Genomic DNA, 24180 nt, shown 5'->3' on the forward strand with positions numbered 1-24180 from the left:
AGGCAAAGAAGACAAAGATGCACAAGCACAGAACCATAAAAGGCCTGGAAGTGTCTGAGAAGCCACAAGCAGTTTGGGGCAGATGGAGCATTCAATGTTTGCAATGATCATAATTAAGAGATAATTTACCACTAATAGAATCACATGGCTTTGCTATTTCCTCTAAAACTTTACAAAGAGATACAGTAATGCTTTTTTAATCTTATGCTAAAACATTAACTCTGTCAATACAGGACACAGTTTTGCAACCTCAGTACTATTGACATTTGGAACCTGTTGATGTATTGTAGGATATTTGGCAGCATCCTGGCCACTAGCCACTAGATGACAGTAGCTCCTTCCAGCTGTGACAACCCATATTGTCTCCAGACATTGCCAAATATCCCTTGGGGGGCAAAATCGCTCCCTACTGAGGACCACACGGGTAGAGTAGAAAATTTAAATTAATCAAGCAGTTGCTATATGCCAAGCATCCTAGCAAGCTTTCTGTACATATTATCTCATTTAATTTTTATAACCATCCAGCTACTTACTATAGACTAGAAAAGTGAGGTCCAACAGAGGTCAAAAAACCTGCCCAGAAAAACAGTCAGTGACAGTCATGAACCAGGATTCATGAGTAGGATTCATGCCACTAATGAATCAATAACTATATGTATATATGTATATGATATATAGATGCTACGATATACATATTTTACCAGTACCTCCATTTAGGATGCTACATGGCACATCATGATTTTGCTGAGTCTGATTTTCTGTAGCTTGTGCTATCATTTTCAAATTGCTAACACTGGCTATCATCCAAACTTGGCTAGTCATCTAACATTTTAGTAAGCACCAACCCCACGCAGACCCCGCAGAACCAAACATTTGGGATGTTAAGCTACAACTTAGAAGCAACAGTTTACTTTCAACATAACCTAGGAAGATTAGTAAAATATTTCTAGATCATTTCTTTGATGGATAATGACTGTGCAATGAGTGCTATGGATGGACTGTAGGCAGTGTAATGGCTAAGAGGCAGCGCAAATTCTGGGATCTGAGAGATCTGAATTTGCATGCTAGCTTCTTTCCAGTTGAATGACATTAGAGAAATTTCTTAAATTCTTTAACACTGTTTCTTCGTCTGCAAATGAGGAACCTAATTAGGCAAAAATTTTGCAAGAGGTTTGTGGTTCTGGCATGAATCATTTTAGAGAAATTACTTTCAGAATCTCAACCCTGATAGGTACCCTCACCTAAGTTGATGTATCAGAGAAAGCGCCTAGCACACCTTTGCGCAACTGCCCTTTATTCATTTTTCAAACGAAATGTGTATTTTTCATCTCTTCTAAGTCTTACTAGGGCGCATCATCCCAAGGCAACAAACCTCCAGCACAATTCAAATCTTGATACCTGGAGACCTTCTTTCATTAAGGTACCACAAGCAAGTCCTCGAAGAAATGTTCCTTGTTTTACACATATTTCAGTTAAATATCATTCAGTATTTCCTGACATTGGAAATGGGAATATTTAGGCTCATTTCTTGGAGATTCTGAATTCAGAAACATGTTAAGCTGGGGAAGTAAGAGTAAAGGCATTGTTCACTTACCACCTTTCTTTTTCAACTTCCTGAATAGTGTCAAAGAATATGTCACTTTTTCAGAAGAGTCTGATGAGGGCAAAGCTAGGGAGACAATGTCCACGGGAGATACTGAAGGTGGCAGTAACTTACTCCATCCAGCTGAGACATTCAGAGCAGGGTCTCTGCCTTATTTAACAATTGTGGAAATCTAAGGTAATATGCTGGCCACCAAAATGTGCATTAGCTTATTTAGCCTTTTTCTCTCAGAACATAAGTCTGATTGAGAGGATAGGTTTGACTGCGTGAAATATTTTCATAAAAGGTTACATATAGATATTTGTCCATAAATTTTTTTTTAAAGATTTTATTTATTTATTCATGATAGTCACACAGAGAGAGACAGAGAGGCAGAGACACAGGCAGAGGGAGAAGCAGGCTCCATGCAGGGAGCCCGATGTGGGATTCCATCCCGGGTCTCCAGGATCGCGCCCCGGGCCAAAGGCAGGCGCCAAACCGCTGTGCCACCCAGGGATCCCTGTCCATAAATTAAATCAGCTAAATATTGGCTCCAAGATTATGGTAAGAATATATTAATGCCCATTCTGGGGCACCTGCGTGGCTTAGTCAGTTAACATCTACCTTTGGCTCAGCTCATGGTTCCAGCGTCCTGGGATCGAGCCCCATGTCAGGTTCCCTGCTCAGCAGGGAGTCTGCTTCTCCCATTGCCCCTCCCCTTGCTTGTGCTTGCTCTCTCTCAAATAAATAAAAATAAGTAAATAAAATTAACGCACATTTTAAGTAAAATAGTTTTATCAGAAATGACTGGATTGCTAAAGGTTTTTAAAAATTTGTATTGTTTTGATTTTCCCAGACGTGATCAGATTTAAAAAAGCACTTCCATGTGAGATAGTAACAGGTAGTCCTTTCACGGGTCCTAGTAAAGTCTCTTTGGAGCACTTCCAGAAACTAGTGAAATAAATGAATGATTATAACAATTTTAATGATTGGGTAACAACTCCTTTTGCAAGTCAAAAGTATTCCAATTCTTCAGTTTCGATAAAATTGGAAGAGGACCTAAGGGAACAGTCAGCTAATAGATCATCTGCAATTTTTTTTTGATGATAGATAACTCATGTTATTTTTGGCACATAACTCAGGAGGAACTCAAAGAACTGAATGATGTCAATATAACACAACTCCTTCAAGCTCAATCCACATATTTGTATGAAGAAGTGTTTTCAGCACTAAAACCTACAAAAATGAAAAACAGAAACGAAATTGATACTGTATGCTGCTATCTTATTCTAATGATACAAGTCCACAGACACATGAAGTAATCAATGATCCATCTCATGAAGACATGAATCTCTCGTAGCATCTTATTTCTACAGGTAATAAGTATCAAAATAGCTTTGACAAATTACATACAAATAACAATAATAAGGATCTAACAGTACTTTTGGTCACATAAAATTTAAAAGTGAATTTCAATGTATATCCACAATTTTTGTGGCAGAGTAGAATTCTGTGATCAATAAAAGGCTAAAATATAAAAATACATTGCATTTGAATTATGTGGCTCAAGTAGCATGGAAGAGATCTAAGAAAACAAGAAACTATGCAAAGTTTCTGCATTGAAAAAAGCTGCTTCACAAACAGCTACCACTAGAAGGAATCAAATTTGTTATATATTTCAATGGGTACATTTAAAAGTGATATAATAGTTTTACTTTAAAAGCCAATAGAGTGTTATGGCAATACCATCTTTTAAAATCCCGCTGAAAAACTTCCTGTGGCTACTTAAAAATCAATAAGGAGAACATGGGTTTTCCATTTTTTTAGGGGTTACATGAGCAAATATTTAAAGATTGCTAATTGGCAGATGTTAAACGTTTTCCTTTGTGTCCTCTTCATTGTTAATGGAGTTACCTCTAAGGGGGCTAAGGAATAGAAGGAAAAAAGTAAGATTTTTATAATGTTAAGAATTGGTTATAATCCTTATTTTGATAATTTTAGAATTCTGGATACATTTTTATGAGTATTTTAAAAAACACAACATACTAGGACGTCTGGGTGGCTCAGCGGTTGAGCATCTGCCTTTGGCTCAGGGCGTGATCCTGGAGGCACGGGATCAAGTACCACATCAGGCTTCCTGCATGAAGCCTGCTTCTCCCTCTGCCTGTATCTCTGCCTCTCTCTCTGTATCTCTCATGAATAAATAAATAAAATCTTAAAAAAAAAAACACACACATCATACTGACTTTGGGAGGTCCCTGTTCAAGATGGCAATTTAGGAGGATCTTGGGCTCACCTCGTCCCAAGGACACCTTGACTCTACAGCTACCGATGGAAAAACTTCTGAAAAAAATCTAAAAACTGAGCAACGCCTACATATCAGACAAATAAGAGCAGGCCCACATCGAGGAGCATAGGAGAGGTTAGGACACAGTCTCGCTTTAAACCACATCCCTGCCTGGGGTGACCCACCACTGTGAGGAAACTTGAAGCCCAGGGTTTCTCCCTGAGGGTTGAAGGGTTTGAAGCCCACATCAGGCACCTGGACTTTTAAGCCTTGTAGCTGGGAGCACCTGGGTGGCTCAGTGGTTGAGCATCTGCCTTTGGCCCAGGTCGTGATCCCCAGATCAAGTCCCGTGTTGGGTTCCCCACAGGGAGCCTGCTTCTCCCTCTGCCTGTGTCTCTGCCTCTCTCTGTGTCTTTCATGAATAAATAAAATCTTTAAAAAAAAAAAAAAAACAAAATGAGACCTGTACCTGATTTATGAGGCCCAGAAACATCTAGTTTAGAAAACCAACCAGGCTCAAGGCTTGGGTCCCTGTTACCTGACAGAGCTGAAGCTCTACTAGGCTGTAAGCAACAGAGAAGCAGCTCTCACAGGGCTCCTGCCACTCACCTGCCCCACCCAGCCACAAGCAGACAATCCAGAGGCACCCATACTTCCTGTGATGAGGCTCATTTGCTAACCTTCAAGGGTCAGCCTGGGGGGCAGGCATGTCAAGCAGCGCACAGCTAGATGCCTGCTGGCCGGCAGGCGCCATCTTCACGCTTGCTCTAGCCAGTGGGCACCATTTTGTTTATTTGTTTTAAATGCTAGGCTTTTTTCCTCCCCCTTTTTCCCAGCAGGCACCATCTGTACTCAGTCTCTCTGCCACACTCTACAGTGACAGTATCTCCCATCTGGTGCTCTGGCTTTGCAGCTGCCATCCAAAGGCTGCTTCTTGATCCCCTGGCTCTGGGGGCCTGGGGCTTGTGCTCTTGGGTGCCAGAGATGGTATCAATGGGAGAGAGAGTTTTGGGTAGGCTACCACCCCCAAGGTATTGTACAGACTGCAGACTGAAACACATCCCCTGTCCTTCTTTCAAAGAGGCCTGCTACTTGTCCTGGAGCTTGGCTTGCGGGCACAGGTCTCAGGTTTGGCGCACAGAAGCCTACCACTCTGAGGGAACCAAGGCAGGTGGACACAATCTTGGCGCTCTCCCTCCGTCTCTGACAGCTCACCAATATCTCCCCGAAAGGAGCTTATACACTCCACTGGAGCCTCAATTTTTTATGACTGCCACCCAAGGGACACCTCTAGACCCCCTCTCTGTGGCTAGAGGGCTTATGCAAGCATTCCCACAAGACTATATATATTTGCATACTTTAAAAGCTGCTGCCTGATGGTCTGGCTTCTAATCAACCTGTAATCAGATGTCAACTGAGCTCCTCCCCTTTGGGACACTGTCCTGTCTTGGCTCACCCTCAACAACTAGGAGCCACTAACAATAAAAATGGCTGCTTGGACAATCACAAAATTTTGAGAGAACCAGAATTAAGGTTCATCTCTACATGAGGTCATTTCTTCAAGACTGGGAGAGGTGGCTGTTTTATCTAATACACAGAAACTAACACAGAGAATCAAGCAAAATGGAGAAATAGAGGAATAGATTTCAAACAAAAGAACAATATAAGACCTCAGGGGGAAAAAGAAACCTTAATACCTTAAAGAAATGGAGATAACCAATTTACCTGATAAAGTTCAAAGTAATGGGTCATAAAGATGCTCACTAAGCCCACAAGAAGAATGGATGAGCATGGTGAGAACTTCAATGGAAAGAGAGAAAATATAAAAAAGTACCAAAGAGAGGGGTGCCTGGGTGGCTCAGTTGGTTAAAAGAGTGACTCGATTTTGGCTCAGATCATGAGATAGAGCCCCAAGTTGGGCCCAGCATGGAGCCTAATTAGGATTCTCTCTCTCCTATCCCTCCCCCAGCCACACAGGCATGATTGTGTTCTCTATCTCTCTAAAAGAAGAGGAGGAGGAGGAGGAGGAGGAGGAGGAGGAGGAGGAGGAGGAGGAGGAGGAGGAGGAGGAGGAGAAGGAGAAGGAGAAGGAGAAGAAGAAGAAGAAGAAGAAGAAGAAGAAGAAGAAGAAGAAGAAGAAGAAGAAGAAGAAAAAAGAAGGAGAGAAAAGTACCAAACAGAAGTCACAGAGATGAAGAATACAATAACCAAGCTGAAAATAAAATTAATGACTTTGGAGTTTGGTGATGTGTCACACCTGTGATTATATGCATCCAATTCTCTACATTTCCCTGTTACAAAATCATGATAGACTGGAAAATGCACCATCAGGACCAAATACCTACCTTATTCAGTAGAAAACTGAACAAACTAGCCTATTCCAGTTACCCATGCTCCTTTTTAAGGTAATGGTAACCAGTGTTAAAACGATAGCAATATTCCCTCACAAAAAGCAAATATGTTGTACAAATTCCTTATACCTTACAAATCCATTATTAGGCACCACTGGGGATGTTTTTGGGGAAAAAAAGTCAGCTAAGCTCTGCTCAGAGAACAAGATTTCCAAATGTTTTGGTTTCCATTCAAGAATTTCTAGAGCTCTCTGTCCTCTCTCTTTCCAAAGAAATGACATAATATTTATACAGGAAAATGTCTGTGTGCAGCAGGAGGATGGGGATTTATGTTCATAATTTACATGTATAAGATACTTCCACACAAATAATTTAGTGTTTCTATTTCTACACTGTACCCTCCTTTTATGAAAAATAATATAGCTGGGGCTTTTGCTCATTGTCTAGCCCTCAGCCTTGGCCCTCATCCAGCTATAATTTTCAATCTGCAAATCATTCCAATTTCACTGAAATGGAGTCGATATCTGCAAAGGAGCAGTGTCCTCAAGATGCCTGTTGTCTTCATACTCTGCATCTCTCAAATCCCTCCAGGGGAAAGCTTAGAACATCTGCCATTGCTTGGATTTATAAGAGTTCACTGACTATTCACAACTGATTTGATGATCTAGCCATTAAAAATGACTCATCCAGGATATCAAACATACACTGAATTTGATTTATTGTTGTCAAAGATTAACCAAATGTAAATATTTAATATTAAAAAAATACATTCTTAAATTTTTCTTACCATATGCCTTCTAGCCTAGAGATCCTTTGGTGCTTCAGGCAGACATGGAATTTATGCAATTGTCTGAGATTTCAATATTCAGTTCTCACCCATTTAAGATTCTGATATTAAACTTGACCTCTGACCTACATCCTCTTTCCTGAGCACTTATTAAATGCCTCTGAAAGTAGGCAGTGGGCATACACAATTAATGTGTCAGTGGCTGTTAACGATGAAGGACATCATTATGAAGAAGGACAAAGAAAATAGCTGGGTGTGGTGGGGAAGGGAACCAGAAGAAGCATGAAAAAAGTTCTGAGGAATGAAATAACATGATATTTGGTGGAAACTATAACTAGCTTCAGCTTTTATCTCAAAGGGTAAAGACAGGCCAAATCAGGCAAAGCCTTTATGCCATGCTAAGATGCTTGAAGTTCATTCTATGAATGAGTAATAACTAAAAAACACTAAGCAGATCTGCATTTTCTATAACTCATTTTCTTCTTTTCCTTCCTAGTATTCAGTTAAAACATTATGAAGCTGCTATTTTGTGGGTAACAAATGATCAAATACCAATGACCTCGTAAGGGTCAAACTATGAGATTAAGTAACAAAACTTGAAATTGTATTTTTAATTGTGTGTTCATTTGTTAAATATCTGTCTCTATAGCTGGACTGTAGCCTCTGGAGCCAGACAACTTAGGTTTACTTCCCAGCTCTATTAGTTATATGACTCAGGACAAATTACTCAACCTCTCAGACTTGAAGTTTTCTTGTCTCTAAAATGAAACAATACTCTAAGAGTTATTATAAACATTAAGTTAGTTAACATATATGAATGCTTGGGGAAGGGCCTGGAATATCATAAGTGCCCTTTAAATATTAATTATTATCAGTTATTATTGCTGTCATCCTCATCACTGTCTAAATGCCACAGATGCAGGATGAAGAAAAGAATCCTAGAGCTAGAAATGGAAGCAACACCTTTTCATTAGACTCTACAGTTCTGTAGTACAGTTCCCTTGGCTGAAGTTCAATTACTAATCCTAAAGGAATACCGTCTCAAACCTTTAAATGTGGATGTGCAGTGTTAAAATTCCACACCTGAGGGACACCTGGGTGGTTTAGTCAGTTGGGCATCTCCCTTCAGTTCAGGTCATGATCTCAGGGTCCTGGGATCAAGCCTAGGGTCAAGCTCCCTGCTCAGCATGGAGTCTGCTTCTCTCTTTCACTCTGTGCCTCCTCCCCATTGGTGCTCACTCTCTTTCTCTCTCTCTCAAATAAATAAATGAAATCCTCAAAAAAATTCCATACGTGAATTCTGAATTATACAAAATATTTACAGTAAATGAAGTTGACTTATGTAGTTCTTTAAAAAAAAAGAAACAAAATATCATAGGCCTTTTATAAAGCACTGATTTACAACAACAAAAAAAGGATTGATTTGCAAGTGTTCCTGGCCTTTCTCCATTTGTGGTTCCCCAGAGAGTGATGCAGACTCTAGAGGAGAGAAGGATAAGGAGTTTGAATTAGGGCTTGGAAGGCACATGTGTGCTTGAGTATGAATATAGGGAGGGTGTAGGGGAGGAATTTGAAGAGATAAGTACAGAAGAGTTATGGTTTCTAAGGGAAAGGATGATGAGAAAAGCAAGGCTTTAAGAATTGCTGTGGTCTACATAACCCTGTTTTGGAGTTAGAGTCAAGAAAAGGACTTGCACTATTTTGAAATTTATTTAGTTGCTGAACTAGATTTCTTTTATTGCAATGCCTCTCTGAGATTTGTCTATCTGGGGGATGAATCTGTGTTTCAAATTACAACTGTGTTTCAAATTCTCTTTCCCTAGCAAACTTTTTAGTATTAGTTGAACTTCTATCAGATATGGTTTCTATAGTCAGTGCCATAAACAAATGAATGAGACATACACGAACAAAGCATCATTCTACCTCGGATTATCTATTTATTTTATGGTCCTCCCTTCTGTAAAACCTATTAGCACATGCTCTCTAAGACCACCAGCTAAAAGCCTGTGATTGTTTTAAAATGAACTCAAAGAACTTTTGAGCCAAAGGAAATAAAAAACCAGTTCAAGCCTATTAGGAAATGTCTCATAAAATTGAACTCTTCGGTCAATTTCTTGCTAATATCTTCTAATGAATGTCTTCAAGCTCATGTTCAAGTTAAGATGTTCAGGATATAGGATGGATCCACAATGATTAAAATTGTTTTGTGCATCAAGGTCTTGTCCATGAAGCAGCTGCTTACTGTGACTGTGGTGCCCAGGCCATTTCAAGCAACAACACTGCCTTGCGTGGGGTTTAAGAGAGTCATTGTTTGAGAACCCAGGCAGTCCAGGTTGCTAATCACCAGAACAAAGAGGGAAAATGAGAAGAGCACAGTCATACCACAGTCATGGGCTTTCTTTGAAGTCTCTCAGCACCAGTGGAGACAATTGAAAGTGAAGGAGGGACCACACAAAGTTGGGAAACCTTGAGTCAGCTTCAGATCTGCCACTTACATCCCCTATGATCATGGGATGGAGTTTCCTCATCTCCCAACTGAGCAGTGAGCCAAGCCCTTACAATTAGCTCTAGCATTCTTTTCTATGAAATGAATTAACAACTATAATTTACCTCAGCCTATTTTTCCCTAATCAAACAAGCTCTGCTTTCTTCAACATCCTATGGCATATTATCCTGTTGCCCTCTCTCAGTATTCTTGATTTTCTTTTTTTTTTAATAATAAATTTATTTTTTATTGGTGTTCAATTTGCCAACATACAGAATAATGAATATATTATTATTATTATTATTAATGAAGATATTATTACCCAGTGCTCATCCCGTCAAGTGATTTTCATTGGATACTCATCAGGTAAAAACTGCATTCCAGGGGTGGCTGGGTGGCTCAGTTAAGTGTCTGACTCTTAATTTCAGCCCAGGCCATGATCTCAGGGTCGAGGGATTGAGCCCTGCATCAAGCTCTGCGCTGAGCATGGAATCTGCTTGGGATTCTTCTTCTCCCTGTCTCTCTGCCCCATCCCGGACTTGTGCAAATTCTCTCAAAATAAAACAAAACAAACAACTGCATTCCACCTTTGGTAGGTGCAAGGCTTCTTGATGGTATTCACCTGCATGCATAGGTCTTCCTTATCTTCCCATAGCAAAGTTTTACAAAATACACGGTGTCATTTATCTTCAAGTATCTCATACATGAGGTAACTACTTTAATATTCATTACCTTTCTCATAATAATATTTATATTATCTCACAATGATTAATAATAAAAGTACCACTGATTAAGAATTGATGTACCCGATACTACCAAAGCAATCTAAGTATATTCTCTCGACCTAAATATGTATATGTACATATATATATATATACATACACAGACAGACATATACCATTATTAAGCCCATACAGAAGAAACTGAGAATCAGAAAACATTGTCTAAAATCACATAGCTTCTAATTTGCAGGGGTTGAATTTGAGCCAGATCCTCCCATGTTTTTAAATACTCTGAGCGCAGTTCAGTGTCGATGGTCTCTAAAAAGCAATGTATATAAGAAGTTATTTTCAAAAATGCAAAATAAGGAGTGTAAGATCTTGGAAATAAGAGAACTTAGAGAAAAGTGTCCCGGGTCCCTTTTGGGGTCCTGCTGATGTCTGGCTATGCCATCTTGCACAAAATATTCATCTTTCCGAAGACCTCAATTTCCTCTTGTAGAATAAGGGAGACAATCTCTAAGGTTCCTTCTGGCTCTACGGAGGAATGATTTGTTTCTGAAAGGCATTGTTTCTACAATGAGGAAAAATACTCAGAATTTCAACTATTCAAAGCAAAGGTAACATCCTCTCTTGAGGCAAGAAAACAGCTATCGTCAAGGCATCTTCAGACCTTAGTTACAGGGACGATCTTAGTAGATCTTTCCCTGCAATTCCTTCCTTCCAGCACGGATCTTTTTACTTAATAGCACATATCACAGGCTGTGATTACAGACTGATTTGTGTGGTAGACTGTAAGTTCCCAGCAGGTGAGAGGACCATGTCAGTCTGCTCACCATTGAATCCCTGCCTGGTACCCAGCACAGGGCTTGGCATGAAAAACCAGCTCAGTAACATTTGTCGACTAGATCGATTTTAAGAGGGGCTCCTGGTTTCCAGGTTTTCCGTACTGGATGATTTAGAGCTAATATTTCTTTTCGCCTTTCCTAAAGAGGTCTGGTGATGAGTCTTTCCTGCCACAGGGAAGATGTAATTAATTAATTTTCTCTTAGTTCCCAGCGTGTAAGAGAAGCTAGTGACAGGTGCTGCCTCCCACAAATCTACAAATCACAGCAAACACATTGGGGTTCCAATATTCCTTTTCCTAACCCCTTCCCAACAAATACTAAAGATGACAATAGGCACATTTGTATCGATGCAGTCATTTAAATCTCACTTGAAAGAAAGTAGTAAGCTGAGGCTTCCTAATTTAGAAGGGATGGGTAAATTAATCCTTTTGTGCTTGGTGTTCTTGGCAAGAACCAGCTGCAGAAGTACTCCTGTCCCCTCTATGGGCTCTACAGACAGGCCCACACAACCTCACTCATATTTCAGCCTGGAATGTGCAAGGAAGAGCAGCCACAGCCACTTGGGGAACCAGGGGTGGTGGGTTTGTGAACTGCCTCCTGTCTCATCCTGTCACTTACCCCTTGGGATGTGAGATTATAGGGCCATGGGGCTGTGGGGGCTGTAGCCCAGCATGGCTGAGGCTGTTGGGCAGCCACACAGCAGTGGCTTCTTGGCAAGGGACAGTTCAGTCTCTGACCACACGGAAAGCAGACATGCTGACTACAGCACAGAGCAAAGAAAATGAGAGCTCTGCCTGTGTCTGGTGGGCTAGGATGAGAGGAGAGGAAAGGAGGGGGCGTTGGGGCGCGTGCCAAGCTGGGCTGTTGATGAAAGTGTGGGAAGATTCCAGGGGAGGCATGTTGCCAACTCGGAGGCAGTTGGGCTGATTTCTTTCCCCTTTCTTCTGCTTCAATGAGAATTCCTGCTGGGTGGGGTAGGAGCAGAGCCAAGAAAGGAGTGATTTGCTGGGTGAGCATGGACGCGCGGACCTCGGAAGTATGTGTCTGCCCACTGGGACCAGGGCCAGGGGAGGAAGGAGAAGTTAAATGAGGGGAACTGAGGGGCAACGGGAATAAAGGAGAATAAAAGAAGGACACAAAAGCAAATGTCCTATGAGAAAGAGAAAACAGGAAAGCGAGACAGCAGATCATGTAGACAGGGGAGAGACACAGTTCTGTGCCATAGAGCAAGCCTACCTCCCTCCTAAATGTCAGAATGAAATAATGCTCAAATGAAACAGGCAGCGAAAGACCACAGGGTACAGTAGAAAGTAAACCTACTGCTCCTAAGTTTTCCTGGTGGCTGTTCATTGCCATGAGAATACATGCTTCCCAAAGAGCAAATGCTGCCTTTTAGGCAAAACAGAAGAAGCAAAATGTTAACATGGAAAGCCACATACTACTTCTAAAGATTAGTAGAATATCATTTACAAGTATTTCCTTACAGAAAAAAAAAAAAAGGACACCAGGGTCCTTAAATTGCTCTTCTTGGCCTTTCTGATAAAATATTACAAACATCAAGATCCTCTTGCAAGAAAATCTAGAGCAGGTTAAAATGACAAATGTCGATGAAGTGAGTTCTGCTGTGAAGTGATGCCACTTTTAGAGCTTTCTGAGGTCCCTTTGTGGAGATCTGTGAAGAGCTGTAAGATCATCAAGTGAATGTGGCATTTTTTGTGACAATCCCACAAGTTACATGCAGCCCCAGCACCAGAATCCCACCAGCTTCAATGTCCTACAGAGACAAAGGTATATTTTGGCTTAAGTGTCTATAGGACAGATTCGGTTATTGGTTGATGATAAATAGAAGACCCAGGGCATCTGGGTGGCTCAGTCAGTTAAGCGTCTGCCTTCGGCTCAGGTCATGATCCCAGGGTCTTGGGATCGAGCCCTACGCTGGGCTCTCTGCTCAGTGAGGAGTCCACTTCTCCCTCTCCCTCTCCCTCTGCCACTCCTCCTGCTTGTGCACTCTCTCTCTCTCTCTCTTTCTCTCAAACAAATAAATAAAATCTTACAAAAAACAAATAGAAGACCCCAAATCTTCCTCTTCCCAGGTTTCAAGAGGCCTTGCAAACTTCCTTTCTCCCTCTTAGACTTCAGCCACCACCATGTGAACAAGCCCAGGCTAGCTTGATAGAATCTGAGAGGCCACATAAAGGCCAACCTAATGGTGCTAGCCCATCATTATTGACCAGACTCCAGTCAGCTGATCCCCAAAGAGGTTAAAACCCCCCTCAACCTAGCTAAGATCAGCGAGGCAGCCCCCCCAACTCATAGCCAATGACAAATATGAGTCAGCACAGCTGAGACAAAAGGAGCTGCTCAGCTGACCCACAGATTCATGAGCAATAATCAATAAATGTTTTAAGCCATGGAGCTTGGGGATCTCTCTTATACAAGAGATAACTGATCCAATTACTCACAAACCGGAGACTCACCTGTGCATTCGTACTGCAGACCTTTCCCATAATAGCCCTTCTCACAGACGCACTCAAACTGACCCGTGTGTGTCCCACATTTGCAGCTTGCCATGCGGTCACAGCATTCCTTGCCAGCTTCACACAGATAGGAGCAATGGGACATATCCTCTTGAATAAAACTCCCAGAGGGCAGATCTATCAGTGACATATGACAGAGGGTAATAAAAAACAGATTAGCAGCTCGATGTCACATTCTCTAGTTACTAAAATTTAGGTACAAGTTGCAGAAAACATCTTTTCATATCCGTCCAATTCCCAACTGCACCCCACTCCCGCCCAAATATGAATGTGTGTTATTTGCACCACACAGGCTGGGGATTTGTTTCGGCCAGTTAAGCTATTTCAGTCTGGGACCTCATCATAAGCTTTCGAGGCCATGCAGGGTCAGGCAGAAATTAAGCGCTTCAGCAAGGAATCTCCAGATGCGGCAGGAAGTAACATAGTCGGTGCCACAGGTCACTCCCCTGGTTTCCACGCCAGCAGTGTTCCACTGCTTCAGTATGAGGTCGGGCAGCAGTAACTAGATTTCCAAAACTCTTTTTCCAAAAGATAAATAAAATTACAATCTTGACTGCCGCACGAGAGTTTTGATTATGGGCTGCTGGCTTTAGATACCATCATTTCTATACTTATTGGATAAAGACTTAGCAACCCCACACAGGTGTAATCATAGAATCAGAATATGGCTTATTTCTCAGTTGTGAGTAACTTATCACGTTTTACGTGAATGGAGATCATGCTGATTACTTGAGCCATGTTCTGAAGTGAGGCATGCTGAGAATTCAATAACTCAGGCAGAGTTGTCGAGAAAGTGACTTCACAGGGTCACTGGCTGATCCAGAATGAATGGCCTAGAATCAGGCAAATAATAGGTTCCATTCACTCTGTTGAAGAAGTTCAAAAGTCTTAGCCCAAATCCCTGGGCTGGTGCTCGGACCAGATATAGTGATGGGCCCCTCCTAGGAACTCAGATGCGGGAGTTCCAACAAGACACATGCACTGCAATTGAATATCTGGCAAGAAGATTGGTGATGGCTTCATTTAGGGAACATCTGTGTCTATTCATTAAGACTCTGAACAATACAGAGGGGCAAAGTAAAAAAGAAGACGCCAGCCCCAAGGGAAAGAGACCGGTACAATCAGGTACCCTATTAAAGCTCCATCTAACAGACTGTGGTGTGGGTAAAATGTCTGCAACATGAACACTTAGTTCTAAGGCACTGGGCCATGAGACGATTTGGCAATAGAGCAGCTTAGGAGGCAGAAAGATCTAGCTACCAAGACTGGTACACTGGCATTCAGGTATGGGAGAGGTTAAGTATATGTTTACACGAGGGGGAAAACTATTATTCTGTAACCCATGTTGATTGAGGATGGCCAGAAGCAGGCTGACCTGCTTCTTCTGAACATGGATGGTCTCGAGACCAAAAGTGGATCCATCCAAGTTGAAAGTAGCTTCACAGAACTTAAGGGCAGGGAAAATGAGACTCATTTCCTTTGATTTGATCATGTCTTTGCAGTAGGAACAGGATCTTTCCTTACCAAACCTGGAAACTCAATCGGAGAATTATGCATTCTAGATACTTGCTTATTGTAAAAGTGATGCCTTCCAAAACTCTGTTGCAATATTGTAACCAAAAGAACATTCTGTCCCACCGAGCTTCTGGGTCAACTTGGCCTTAGAGTTCTAGAAGAGCCCACTCCTAAGAGCAGAGGAATGGTATGACTGGAAATTAGTCCTCTACAACACAGCAGGTAACACCCATGATTTCAGAATCCATTTAGTCACAGCCACCCAGCCTTCCCACTCAACCTATCACTTTTCCCTGAGAAAAGGAGAAACAAAGGAAGCCCCAGAGTTACTGAACTGCTGCCATGTAATAACACTATACTTGGTAATACTTAAATATTTTATTTAATCCTCTTGACAAAACCATATGGTACACATTCTAATACTTCCATTTTAAAAGTAGAGGGGGACTCCTTGGTGGCTCAGTGGTTGGGAATCTGCCTTTGGCTCAGGTCATGGTCCTGGGGTCCTGGGATTGAGTCTCTGCATCAGGCTCCCCGCAATGAGCCTGCTTCTCCCTCTGCCTATGTCTCTGCCTCTCCCTGCGTGTCTCTTGTGATAAATACACTCTTTAAAAATAATAAAATAAAAAACAAAAGTAGAAGAAGTAAGGCTTGTAGATATTAGATAAATTGCCGAAGGTAATAATAATAGTGGACAGTTAATGAGGGCTTCGGTTAATATGCGCTCGGTAATTTTTCTCATCATTTTATATGTATTAACCTATTTAATCCTTGTGACAATCCTATAGAACAGGTACTCTTCTCATTCCCTATTCTATTTACAAGAAATCTAAGGGGTAAAAAGTTAAATAACTTGCCAAAAGCCACTCAGCCAGTAGGTGACTAAGATTTTTTGCTGTGTCCATAGTTACTCTGAGATCCTACTCTTTTTTTTTTTTTTTTTTTTTTTTGAGATCCTACTCTTCAATGCTTCTCTTGGAACTATGATAGGGCTGACCTGCTTCTTCTGAACATCACTAATTGCTTGAAACTTCATGTGGCCATGATTTGCCCATCAAACTGAGTCTTTCACATGGATACCTGCAGGGATCAACTTGCTGTTTGGCTTTGGTCTGGGGCTGGATCTCCTGTCGTTTCCTCCCAATCCATACTTCCCCTCGTGGCTTACAAAGACACATGCCCATACCATGCCTGGAAGTTTGTCTAACCTAAATCATACAACTAAATATCCTTACAAATGGAGTATGAAGAACCCTACTAAATGGGTTTACTGACTTCATTCCTTTTTGTGGTAATGCTCTTCAACTTGTACATAATCTTACGTGTCTTAGAACTGTCAGGTCAAGAAGTATGCGTTAAGTGTTTATTGTCCTTACATCTTCATGTCTATTTCTGGAAACATTCTGGTGAGATTCACGATACATGTCTCTGAATGTTTACTCCCCCTCTCCAGATAACTGTAAATAGATCTAAGTCACGGCTTCCCGCTCTGTGTGTGGCCTTAAAACACACCTAAATTCATTCCATTGATTCTAACAGTTCCAGGTGGGAGCAGACGGGTAGTCTAGTAAAAATCCATCCCAGCTGTTGAAAAACAAAATAAAGCAAAGCAAATACTCTTGTTGCATGTCAGACTGTCACCTCTATTTAGGAAGCTCAACACAGCTCCTGCTACACTGAGGATACATGGGCATCCTGCTCAGTGAAGACTTTCATAGGGTTTGGTATTAGCCTCTAAGGGGTTTTCAGCCCTAAGAAAGAAGGAACTCCCATTTAAATGCATCACGTCAGGCCACTGGGTCTCCCTTACCTTCATGCAATGCACGGCGAGCTAAAGCCTCAAATTCTTCAAAACTGTGGAGAAGGTAGCAGTGCTCTTCCTTTGGGGTGGAAGCCATGTCATTTAGTTCTCGAATGTTCCCTTGCCATATGCCAAACGTGAAGATCTCTACTCCAAAGTCTCGCAGGGATGCTGCGACTGGCCTGGGGTCTCCCCCATTGGAATATCCATCAGTAATGAGGAATATAACTTTTGTTGAGTTTTCTCTAGAGTGACGAAGAATTTGCTGTAATGAAATAAAGTTAGCATGAGTTGGTATTGTGTTGGCCTATGTGCTTCCCTTCTTACATAAAACAGCATTTGTGAAGATCGTTAGCATGTCACAAGAGGGAGAACAAACACGGATCATTGAGAGTAAAACAGAAATAGGCACAGGCTAGCACCTGCAATAGTCTTCTCACAGACCCACAAAAAAACCTAAAAGCGCTTACAATGGGTCATTATCATCAGTGGCAGCATGCTCATCACTGCCATGAACCTTGGTAATGAAGAGCAGCACATGTTTATGGAATGAGCTCTTACTCATATTATCACTTATTGTTAAAACTACTTTTTACAAATTTTCAGGCTCTCAACACACAAGCCAAATCTGAGTCCTATGTGTCTATTTCCAAGTATATCCAGCTAGCTGCCCATCCACCTAGTTAGCTGAACCATTCCATGATCATATATCAAAAGCCTACTTAGAAGAAAATGTAACAGAAAATGTCTTTTCCAGAGTTAATAATGGCCAACCTACTTTCCATATTTGTTTTTCCACTGCTCCTCCACAACTGTAGAATTCATTCAACCCTTCATCTTTCCTGGACCACCCAGCATTAGCACAAAATCAGCTGGTTTTGGTGCTGTCCTATCTTTATGAGAAAATACTGATTTATTCAATCTGACACTTGGGCTTTATTTTATTTTAGGACAAGTGAGTTGTCCTTTATAATGTTATATGTTATCCCTCCTCTATAGATAGAAGGGAAAAAGTGAAACCTTTTTTTTTTTTTCTTTAAAGGCATCTATTTATTGCCATTGATGCTCCGTACATCAAACTGTGAAAGCACAAGGAATCCAGCGGTGAATCTGACATTGTAATTAAATTGGCTGTTTTGCTTTTCATCAGAACTGGATAGGAAAGATAAAGAAGTGCCAGGGTATGTTTTCTGGCAAGTTCTTAGAAAGAATTCAATGTCTATTAGGCAATAATTCATGTACATTCAGTAGGTAGGAAGAACGACAATCATATCCTATGTTTTGCTAAAATTAAAAGGAGATGATAGGATTTAAAAAAAATAACAGCCTCAATTCACTTTAAGGGGCAGACTCAGCGACAAGCTCCAGATTCTCTCAGATTGTAAGATCCATGTCTCCATTAATATATGATTCATAGCTATTTATTCTAATTTAACGACTCCTACCAAATGTTACTGCTGTTTGTGAGCTAAAGATAAAGCCATTAAACATGAATTTAAAGACAATTCAATCAAACTAAAAATGACTTTGGAAAACATCTGGAAAACCAGCAATTTGCAAAGAAGTATTCAAACACTTCACCTCCTTCTCTCAAAAGCCTACTACAGCTAAGGACCAAAGAGAATCCGAAACTAGCTTGAAGAAGCTCCTTCTGGCCAAATAAAGGGCAATCTGAGTATCAATAAAAATAATAATTGAAGTGAATTTAAACGCATCATACATATTTACATTTTATCACAAACATTTACATTTAAATGTGTATAAACATTTATAGTTTCAGTTAGATCACACTGCAGGTGAAAAGCCCTATTGGGATGCCTGGTTGGCTCAGAGGTTTAGCATCTGCCTTTGGCTAAGTTCCTGATCCTGGGGTCCCGGGATCAAGTCCCTCATCAGGCTCCCTGCATGGAGCCTGCTTCTCCCTCTGCCTGTGTCTTTACCTCTCTCTCTGTGTCTCTCATGAATAAATAAATGAAATCTTTAAAAAAAAGAAAAGAAAAACCCTATCAATAAAAACAATAATTGGAATGGCCTGAGATATACACACACCCACACACTTTTTTCATTCAGGACAACCTCTGAGGGGAAATCCAATGATCTGTAATGGGTGGCCTGAAGTGAGACATTATTCTATTTGTCTTTAAAGTTATACAACAGGCTTCGAAGGGTAACTCCTAGTTCCAGTAGTCCAAGATGTGGCAACTTGTGTTTATACTGGCTTTGCTTTTTACCACGTGATAAACTCTCCCTTTCTGAGTTGTTCTACTCTGAAATCATAACTTAACCTCCACAGACACTCCCCTAAGCTTCTGCTCATTTCGATTACTCTCTCTTCTACAAGACCATGGGAGCAAACTGTGAGCAAGACACTAAGAGAGTGAGAATTTGGATGGAAGTAGAGAGAGGGGAAAAAAAGCAAACGGTCTTGTTCAGTGTGGTACTCTGGACATTGTCCAGCACAGAGTACGTGTTCATAAGTATCTATTCAATGAATGAATTGAGGAGGGGGTGAATGGATAAACTCTAGGATACTCTGAAGACTGTTACTTGAGTGAGTTGGTCTTGAGGGAGCCGTAGGAATGTGCGAAATATTTGCGTGCACACACATAATTTATTTTGTATAGATTTGTACAAAAAAGATGAGGTTTTCTTGGTGTGCCTTTATTGTCCTTCTGAGCAAATACTATTTTATAACATTAATTTTGGCTCGCATCAATAATATTCCTTAACATTCAGGTTCGGATTTAGGGATTTAGCGGAGGTTTCTTGCCCTCCTGCTCATTGCATGCAAAACACATTAAGCTGTGATTCTATTTTTCTTCTCTTCTTGCAGGGAACTGGTAAGTATTTACAGGAACCATTATATCTGTTGGCACGACAATATATTAAGCTTAAAATAGTCAGAAGAATAGCAGGACTACTAGTCCAAGCAAAGAATTACACAAGATCTCGGTTTGGAATGCACTCTAAAAGACAGAGGAGGAGTGGATGATTTACTGAAAATATTTTACCCCTTTCCCCCAATCTTTCTGCTCTATCATACTTGAATAAAAACATAATTCAATAAAAACATTTTCATCCCACAGATCTAAGAAGTAAATAGATCTGTGGTAATGTTTGTGGAATGTGGTAGAAGCCTGGCACTTGATTCTCCTTTTAGTATTCCTGAAATAGTTTACATCATCTGCTCTCCTCTTGTAAGGCATTTTAGAAATAGAATTTTCTGGTCCAGACTATTGAATGAGCCAAACCCTCTGCTGCCCAAGTACAATGCAACATGGACTTCGTACGGCAAAAGGTTATCACCATCTGTATTGTATCAAGCCTCTGATTAGCTTGTATAAATATCTGGCAGGGAAGTAAGCTCCCCTTGTCCAGCAAAAGTCATTAGAATGATAAAAATGCAGGGTTGTGTAACATTGTTCTAACACCCGAGATCCATCACCATTACACAAGACTGCAACCCCACCCCTACCCCCCAAGGCAGGCCACAAGAGAACTGTTTTGAAAAATGGCCTTGAAAGAAGAAGAGAGGTCACCACAAATCTGACGTGGGGACCATATTTACCCTTGGGTTCCATTAATTAAAATACATGTAGATAAAATACCAACAACCCTCCGGCTCTCCACCATGGCCCCACTTGCCTGAAGAGAAGCTCAGAAGTCATCTTTGAAACTGTTTAAGTTGATACCTATTGTGACTCTATCAGAGCCACTCTCTTCCAGGGAGCCAGAAAGTAGTAAATACTGTCAGTGTTTCAACTTGTTTTCCACATATATTTTTTTCCTTGTTAGGAAACGTTAAGTACAAATAAGACATCATGAGCTGCTTCTAATACTTTCGACATCCTTCAAATTCTAAGATTTCACCAAGCTGCATCTGTTAGCTCATATTTTTCATTTGAATACTCAAATATTCTTCAATTCAAGCAATGTTTACGGTCCCGTACTTTTGCATAACATTTCTGGGGAAGTTCTTCATCTGTTGGCTCATCATTTTCTGGACTTCCAATATTCTATCCGTTTTTTCACGTTTATCTCCTCTTCCTTCCTTTGGAGCTTGGTAGAAATGTCTGAAGCTTTTGTTCCCTACCACTGTCTGTGCTTTATGCATGCTTGTGTCTCTTCCTTTGCCCTTCTAATTAAGAATCAATTGCAAAAAAAAAAAAAAAAAAAAAAAAAATGAATTGCATTTTATTTCTCTTGCGACAATATTTCTTTATCTTGCATAGTCTTTCTTTCTTCCAGTTTCCCAGCCCAGTATGTCCTCATGTCAGTCTGTAGTCTATCCCCTTGTTGTTTTCTTTAAAGATTTTATTTATTTATTCATGAGAGACACAGAGAGAGGGGCAGAGACACAGGTAGAGAGAGAAGCAGGCTCCACACAGGGAGCCCAATGCAGGACTCGATCCCGGGACCCCAAGATCACGCCCTGAGCCAAAGGCAGTCACTCAACTACTGAGCCACCCGGGTGCCCCTAGTTTATCCCCTTGTATCTCATCTTCATTTCACTGTGCTTTCTAGGATCTTGTTCTATTTTTCATAGGGAATTCTTGTACTTTATCTGTATCTTACATTCTATATTTTACTATATATAAATACTACATATATTTACATATAAATACATATTTTACTATGTATATAAATAAATATATATATAAATACAGATAAAGTATCTGATCAAATAAAGTATTATTTGAAAACCAGGGGATGCCTGGGTGGCTTAGCAGTTGAGCATCTGCCTTCGGCTCAGCATCTTGGGATCCCAGGATCGAGTCCCGCATCAGGCTCCCTGCATGGAGCCTGCTTCTCCCTCTGCCTGTGTCTCTGCCCCTCTCTCTGTGTCTCTCATGAATAAATAAATAATTTTTTTTTTAAAGCAGAAGCTTTTCAAAGAAGCTGGAGGGAGAGGTTCTATCAGACAGCACAAGTAAAATAGATAGAACCTCATCCCAGGAGGAAAAATTACTATAAGCCAAGAGCAGGCCCATTGAAATAGTCTGTGAACCCAAAAACTGCAACAACAACTTGAAGATTTAGAAGAATACATAACTTAATACCAAGAGAGGAAGAAAGTAGTACAGTGCAGTGGGGATTGCATCACTAGGATTTAGGAAGTCACAGCCTCTATGAGAACAAGAATGGAAAGCCATGGAAAGAGAACAGGCTAAGAGGGAAACAGAGAAGTGTAGCACAGAGGATTTTATGAGAAAATTATGAAGGAAACACAAAACACAAGGAAAGACTTAAAAATCTACATTGTGGTAGTGAGATAAAATGTCAAAAATTCTAACTGATAAATTTAGTGCAAACTTTAATGTACAAGGCTGCTGACTAGTCTTACTTATAACTATAGAAATACAATTCCAAATAAATACTTCCAAACCAAATTCAAATAATACTCGAAGAATCTTTCTCCCTTATTCAATAAGGCTTATTACTCAAAGACAAAAATTGGTTAAAATTAGTAAATCCTTTGCTGTACTACAACATTGTAACTGTCCCAATTAAAAGAAAGTGATAACCCAAGATGCTAAAAGCACATTCAATAAAACTGATTTCTGCTATTTTAATAAAAAATTATGAATAAGACACCCCATTAATACAATTGTCTATTTCAAAGCAACACTATAAATCATGCTTAACTGTGAAACACCAGCTAATATCCTAATGAGATAAGAAGTGAATCTGTGATTCTATGTATTTTCACTATTATTTAAAATCCTTTTGAAATTCCCAGCCAAGGCAAAAAGACAGAAAACCAGAATAAATATTACACTTCTTAAAGATTTTTGCTGCTTCTTAAAAAATCAAAATTAGAAACAAGGAACAAACTGAAAATTCCATTCATCAAGCTTATCAAATAAAGTACTGAGGTCTTTATAAAAATCTTTTACACATCTCTAAGGAAAAATAAAGAAAAATAACAGAAATATAGGTGAGTGTTTTAACCAAAGAAAGCAAAGACAAAAAAATTCTATTTGTCAGAAAATGTACAGAACATTTAACTTCACTAACCAAAATAATGTATAACAGTAATACTACTTTTTCACTTCTCAAATAGCCAAAGACCTTCTTAATTAAAATTTGGTAATATTTATGGGGAAACAGATCTTCCTATTAGGGATGCAATGTGGACTGGTAATATTTGGAGTAATTGTGACAAGAGCTTTAAAAATTTCACACAATTTGAACTAAAATTCTACATCTAAAAATATCTTAAGGAAATAACTATGGATACATAGAAAAAAATAATTAAAAGGATACATAACCCAGAATAAAATGCAATATAAGAAAATGGAAACAGTATAAAATTCCAATAATATATATTGGTTAAAGAAATTACAGAGCAATCATGAAATATCATTACTATGATATTGCTGCATAATAATAAATTTTAAAAGTAACCAAATGTGACGATTTCATTACATTAGTGCACATGTATGTGTGCACATACTGCATGTGTGGGCATGTATGTTAGTACGGCTGACAGTATATACATCAAAATGTTGACTATCTCCTGATAATGTATTTAGGGAGTTTTATTGACTTCTATATTGTAATTTTATATCATTTCTAAATTTTCCACTTTCTCCTCTCTATTCTTCCCCTAGGAAAGTCATGTGAACTCAGAACTTTGAGTCTCACCTATAGATAATGACCATTAAATCTATGTCAAATCAAACACTTTAACTCTCAAAATGAAGTTCCCTTGGCCCAGCGAATACCTTTGCCTGTGTTCCATAGAACTTTCAAACTCAACATACCCTCTCCATGAACAAATTAGGGTTCCTTTCTCCTGTTTTCAAGATACATCAAATGTGGCACCAGTGTCTATCCCATTGTACAAGTCTACATCCAGGAGCTATTATGATGACTCCTCTCTGATCTATCACCTTTAGTAATCCATCCAGACTCATACCTTTATACTTCTGAATTATCTACCTACCTTGAAATCCTATATATCTAGCCTTGGTTCAGGTACTACTGTCTGGGTTATTGAAAAGCAAGAGTTCTTTCAGGTGTCTCTAGCTGAAGTTGCTCTTCTTTCAAACTCATTTTTGGACCTATCCTCAAAGCTATTATTCTGAAATAGTAATCCAATCATGTTTTAAAGCTTCCATTATTTTCCCTCTATCTATAAAGTTTAAATTTCTTTACATGTCCTTAGACTAATCAGTCCTATACTTCCAACCACATCCCCTGGCACACTCATCTCCTGTGTACTTCCTATGTTCCTCTCACACTATGTTCTCACCACACGGATC

At 40.0% G+C, this 24180-nt stretch overlaps 1 protein-coding gene across 2 annotated transcripts in view; it reads right to left on the reverse strand.

Moving 5' to 3' along the window:
• SVEP1 (sushi, von Willebrand factor type A, EGF and pentraxin domain containing 1) overlaps window positions 1–24180 on the reverse strand; it is a 181682-nt gene that overhangs the window by 138467 nt on the left and 19035 nt on the right. For both annotated transcript variants that reach the window (XM_038553086.1, XM_038553085.1), the window contains exons 2-3: window positions 16922–17177; window positions 13537–13713 (exon numbers count right to left, since the gene is read on the reverse strand). In XM_038553086.1, the coding sequence (XP_038409014.1) occupies window positions 13537–13713; window positions 16922–17177 (433 nt within the window). The remainder of the gene's footprint in view (window positions 1–13536; window positions 13714–16921; window positions 17178–24180) is intronic.

This window comes from Canis lupus, chromosome 11 (assembly GCF_011100685.1).
Source record: "Canis lupus familiaris isolate Mischka breed German Shepherd chromosome 11, alternate assembly UU_Cfam_GSD_1.0, whole genome shotgun sequence".
Taxonomy (NCBI): domain Eukaryota; kingdom Metazoa; phylum Chordata; class Mammalia; order Carnivora; family Canidae; genus Canis; species Canis lupus.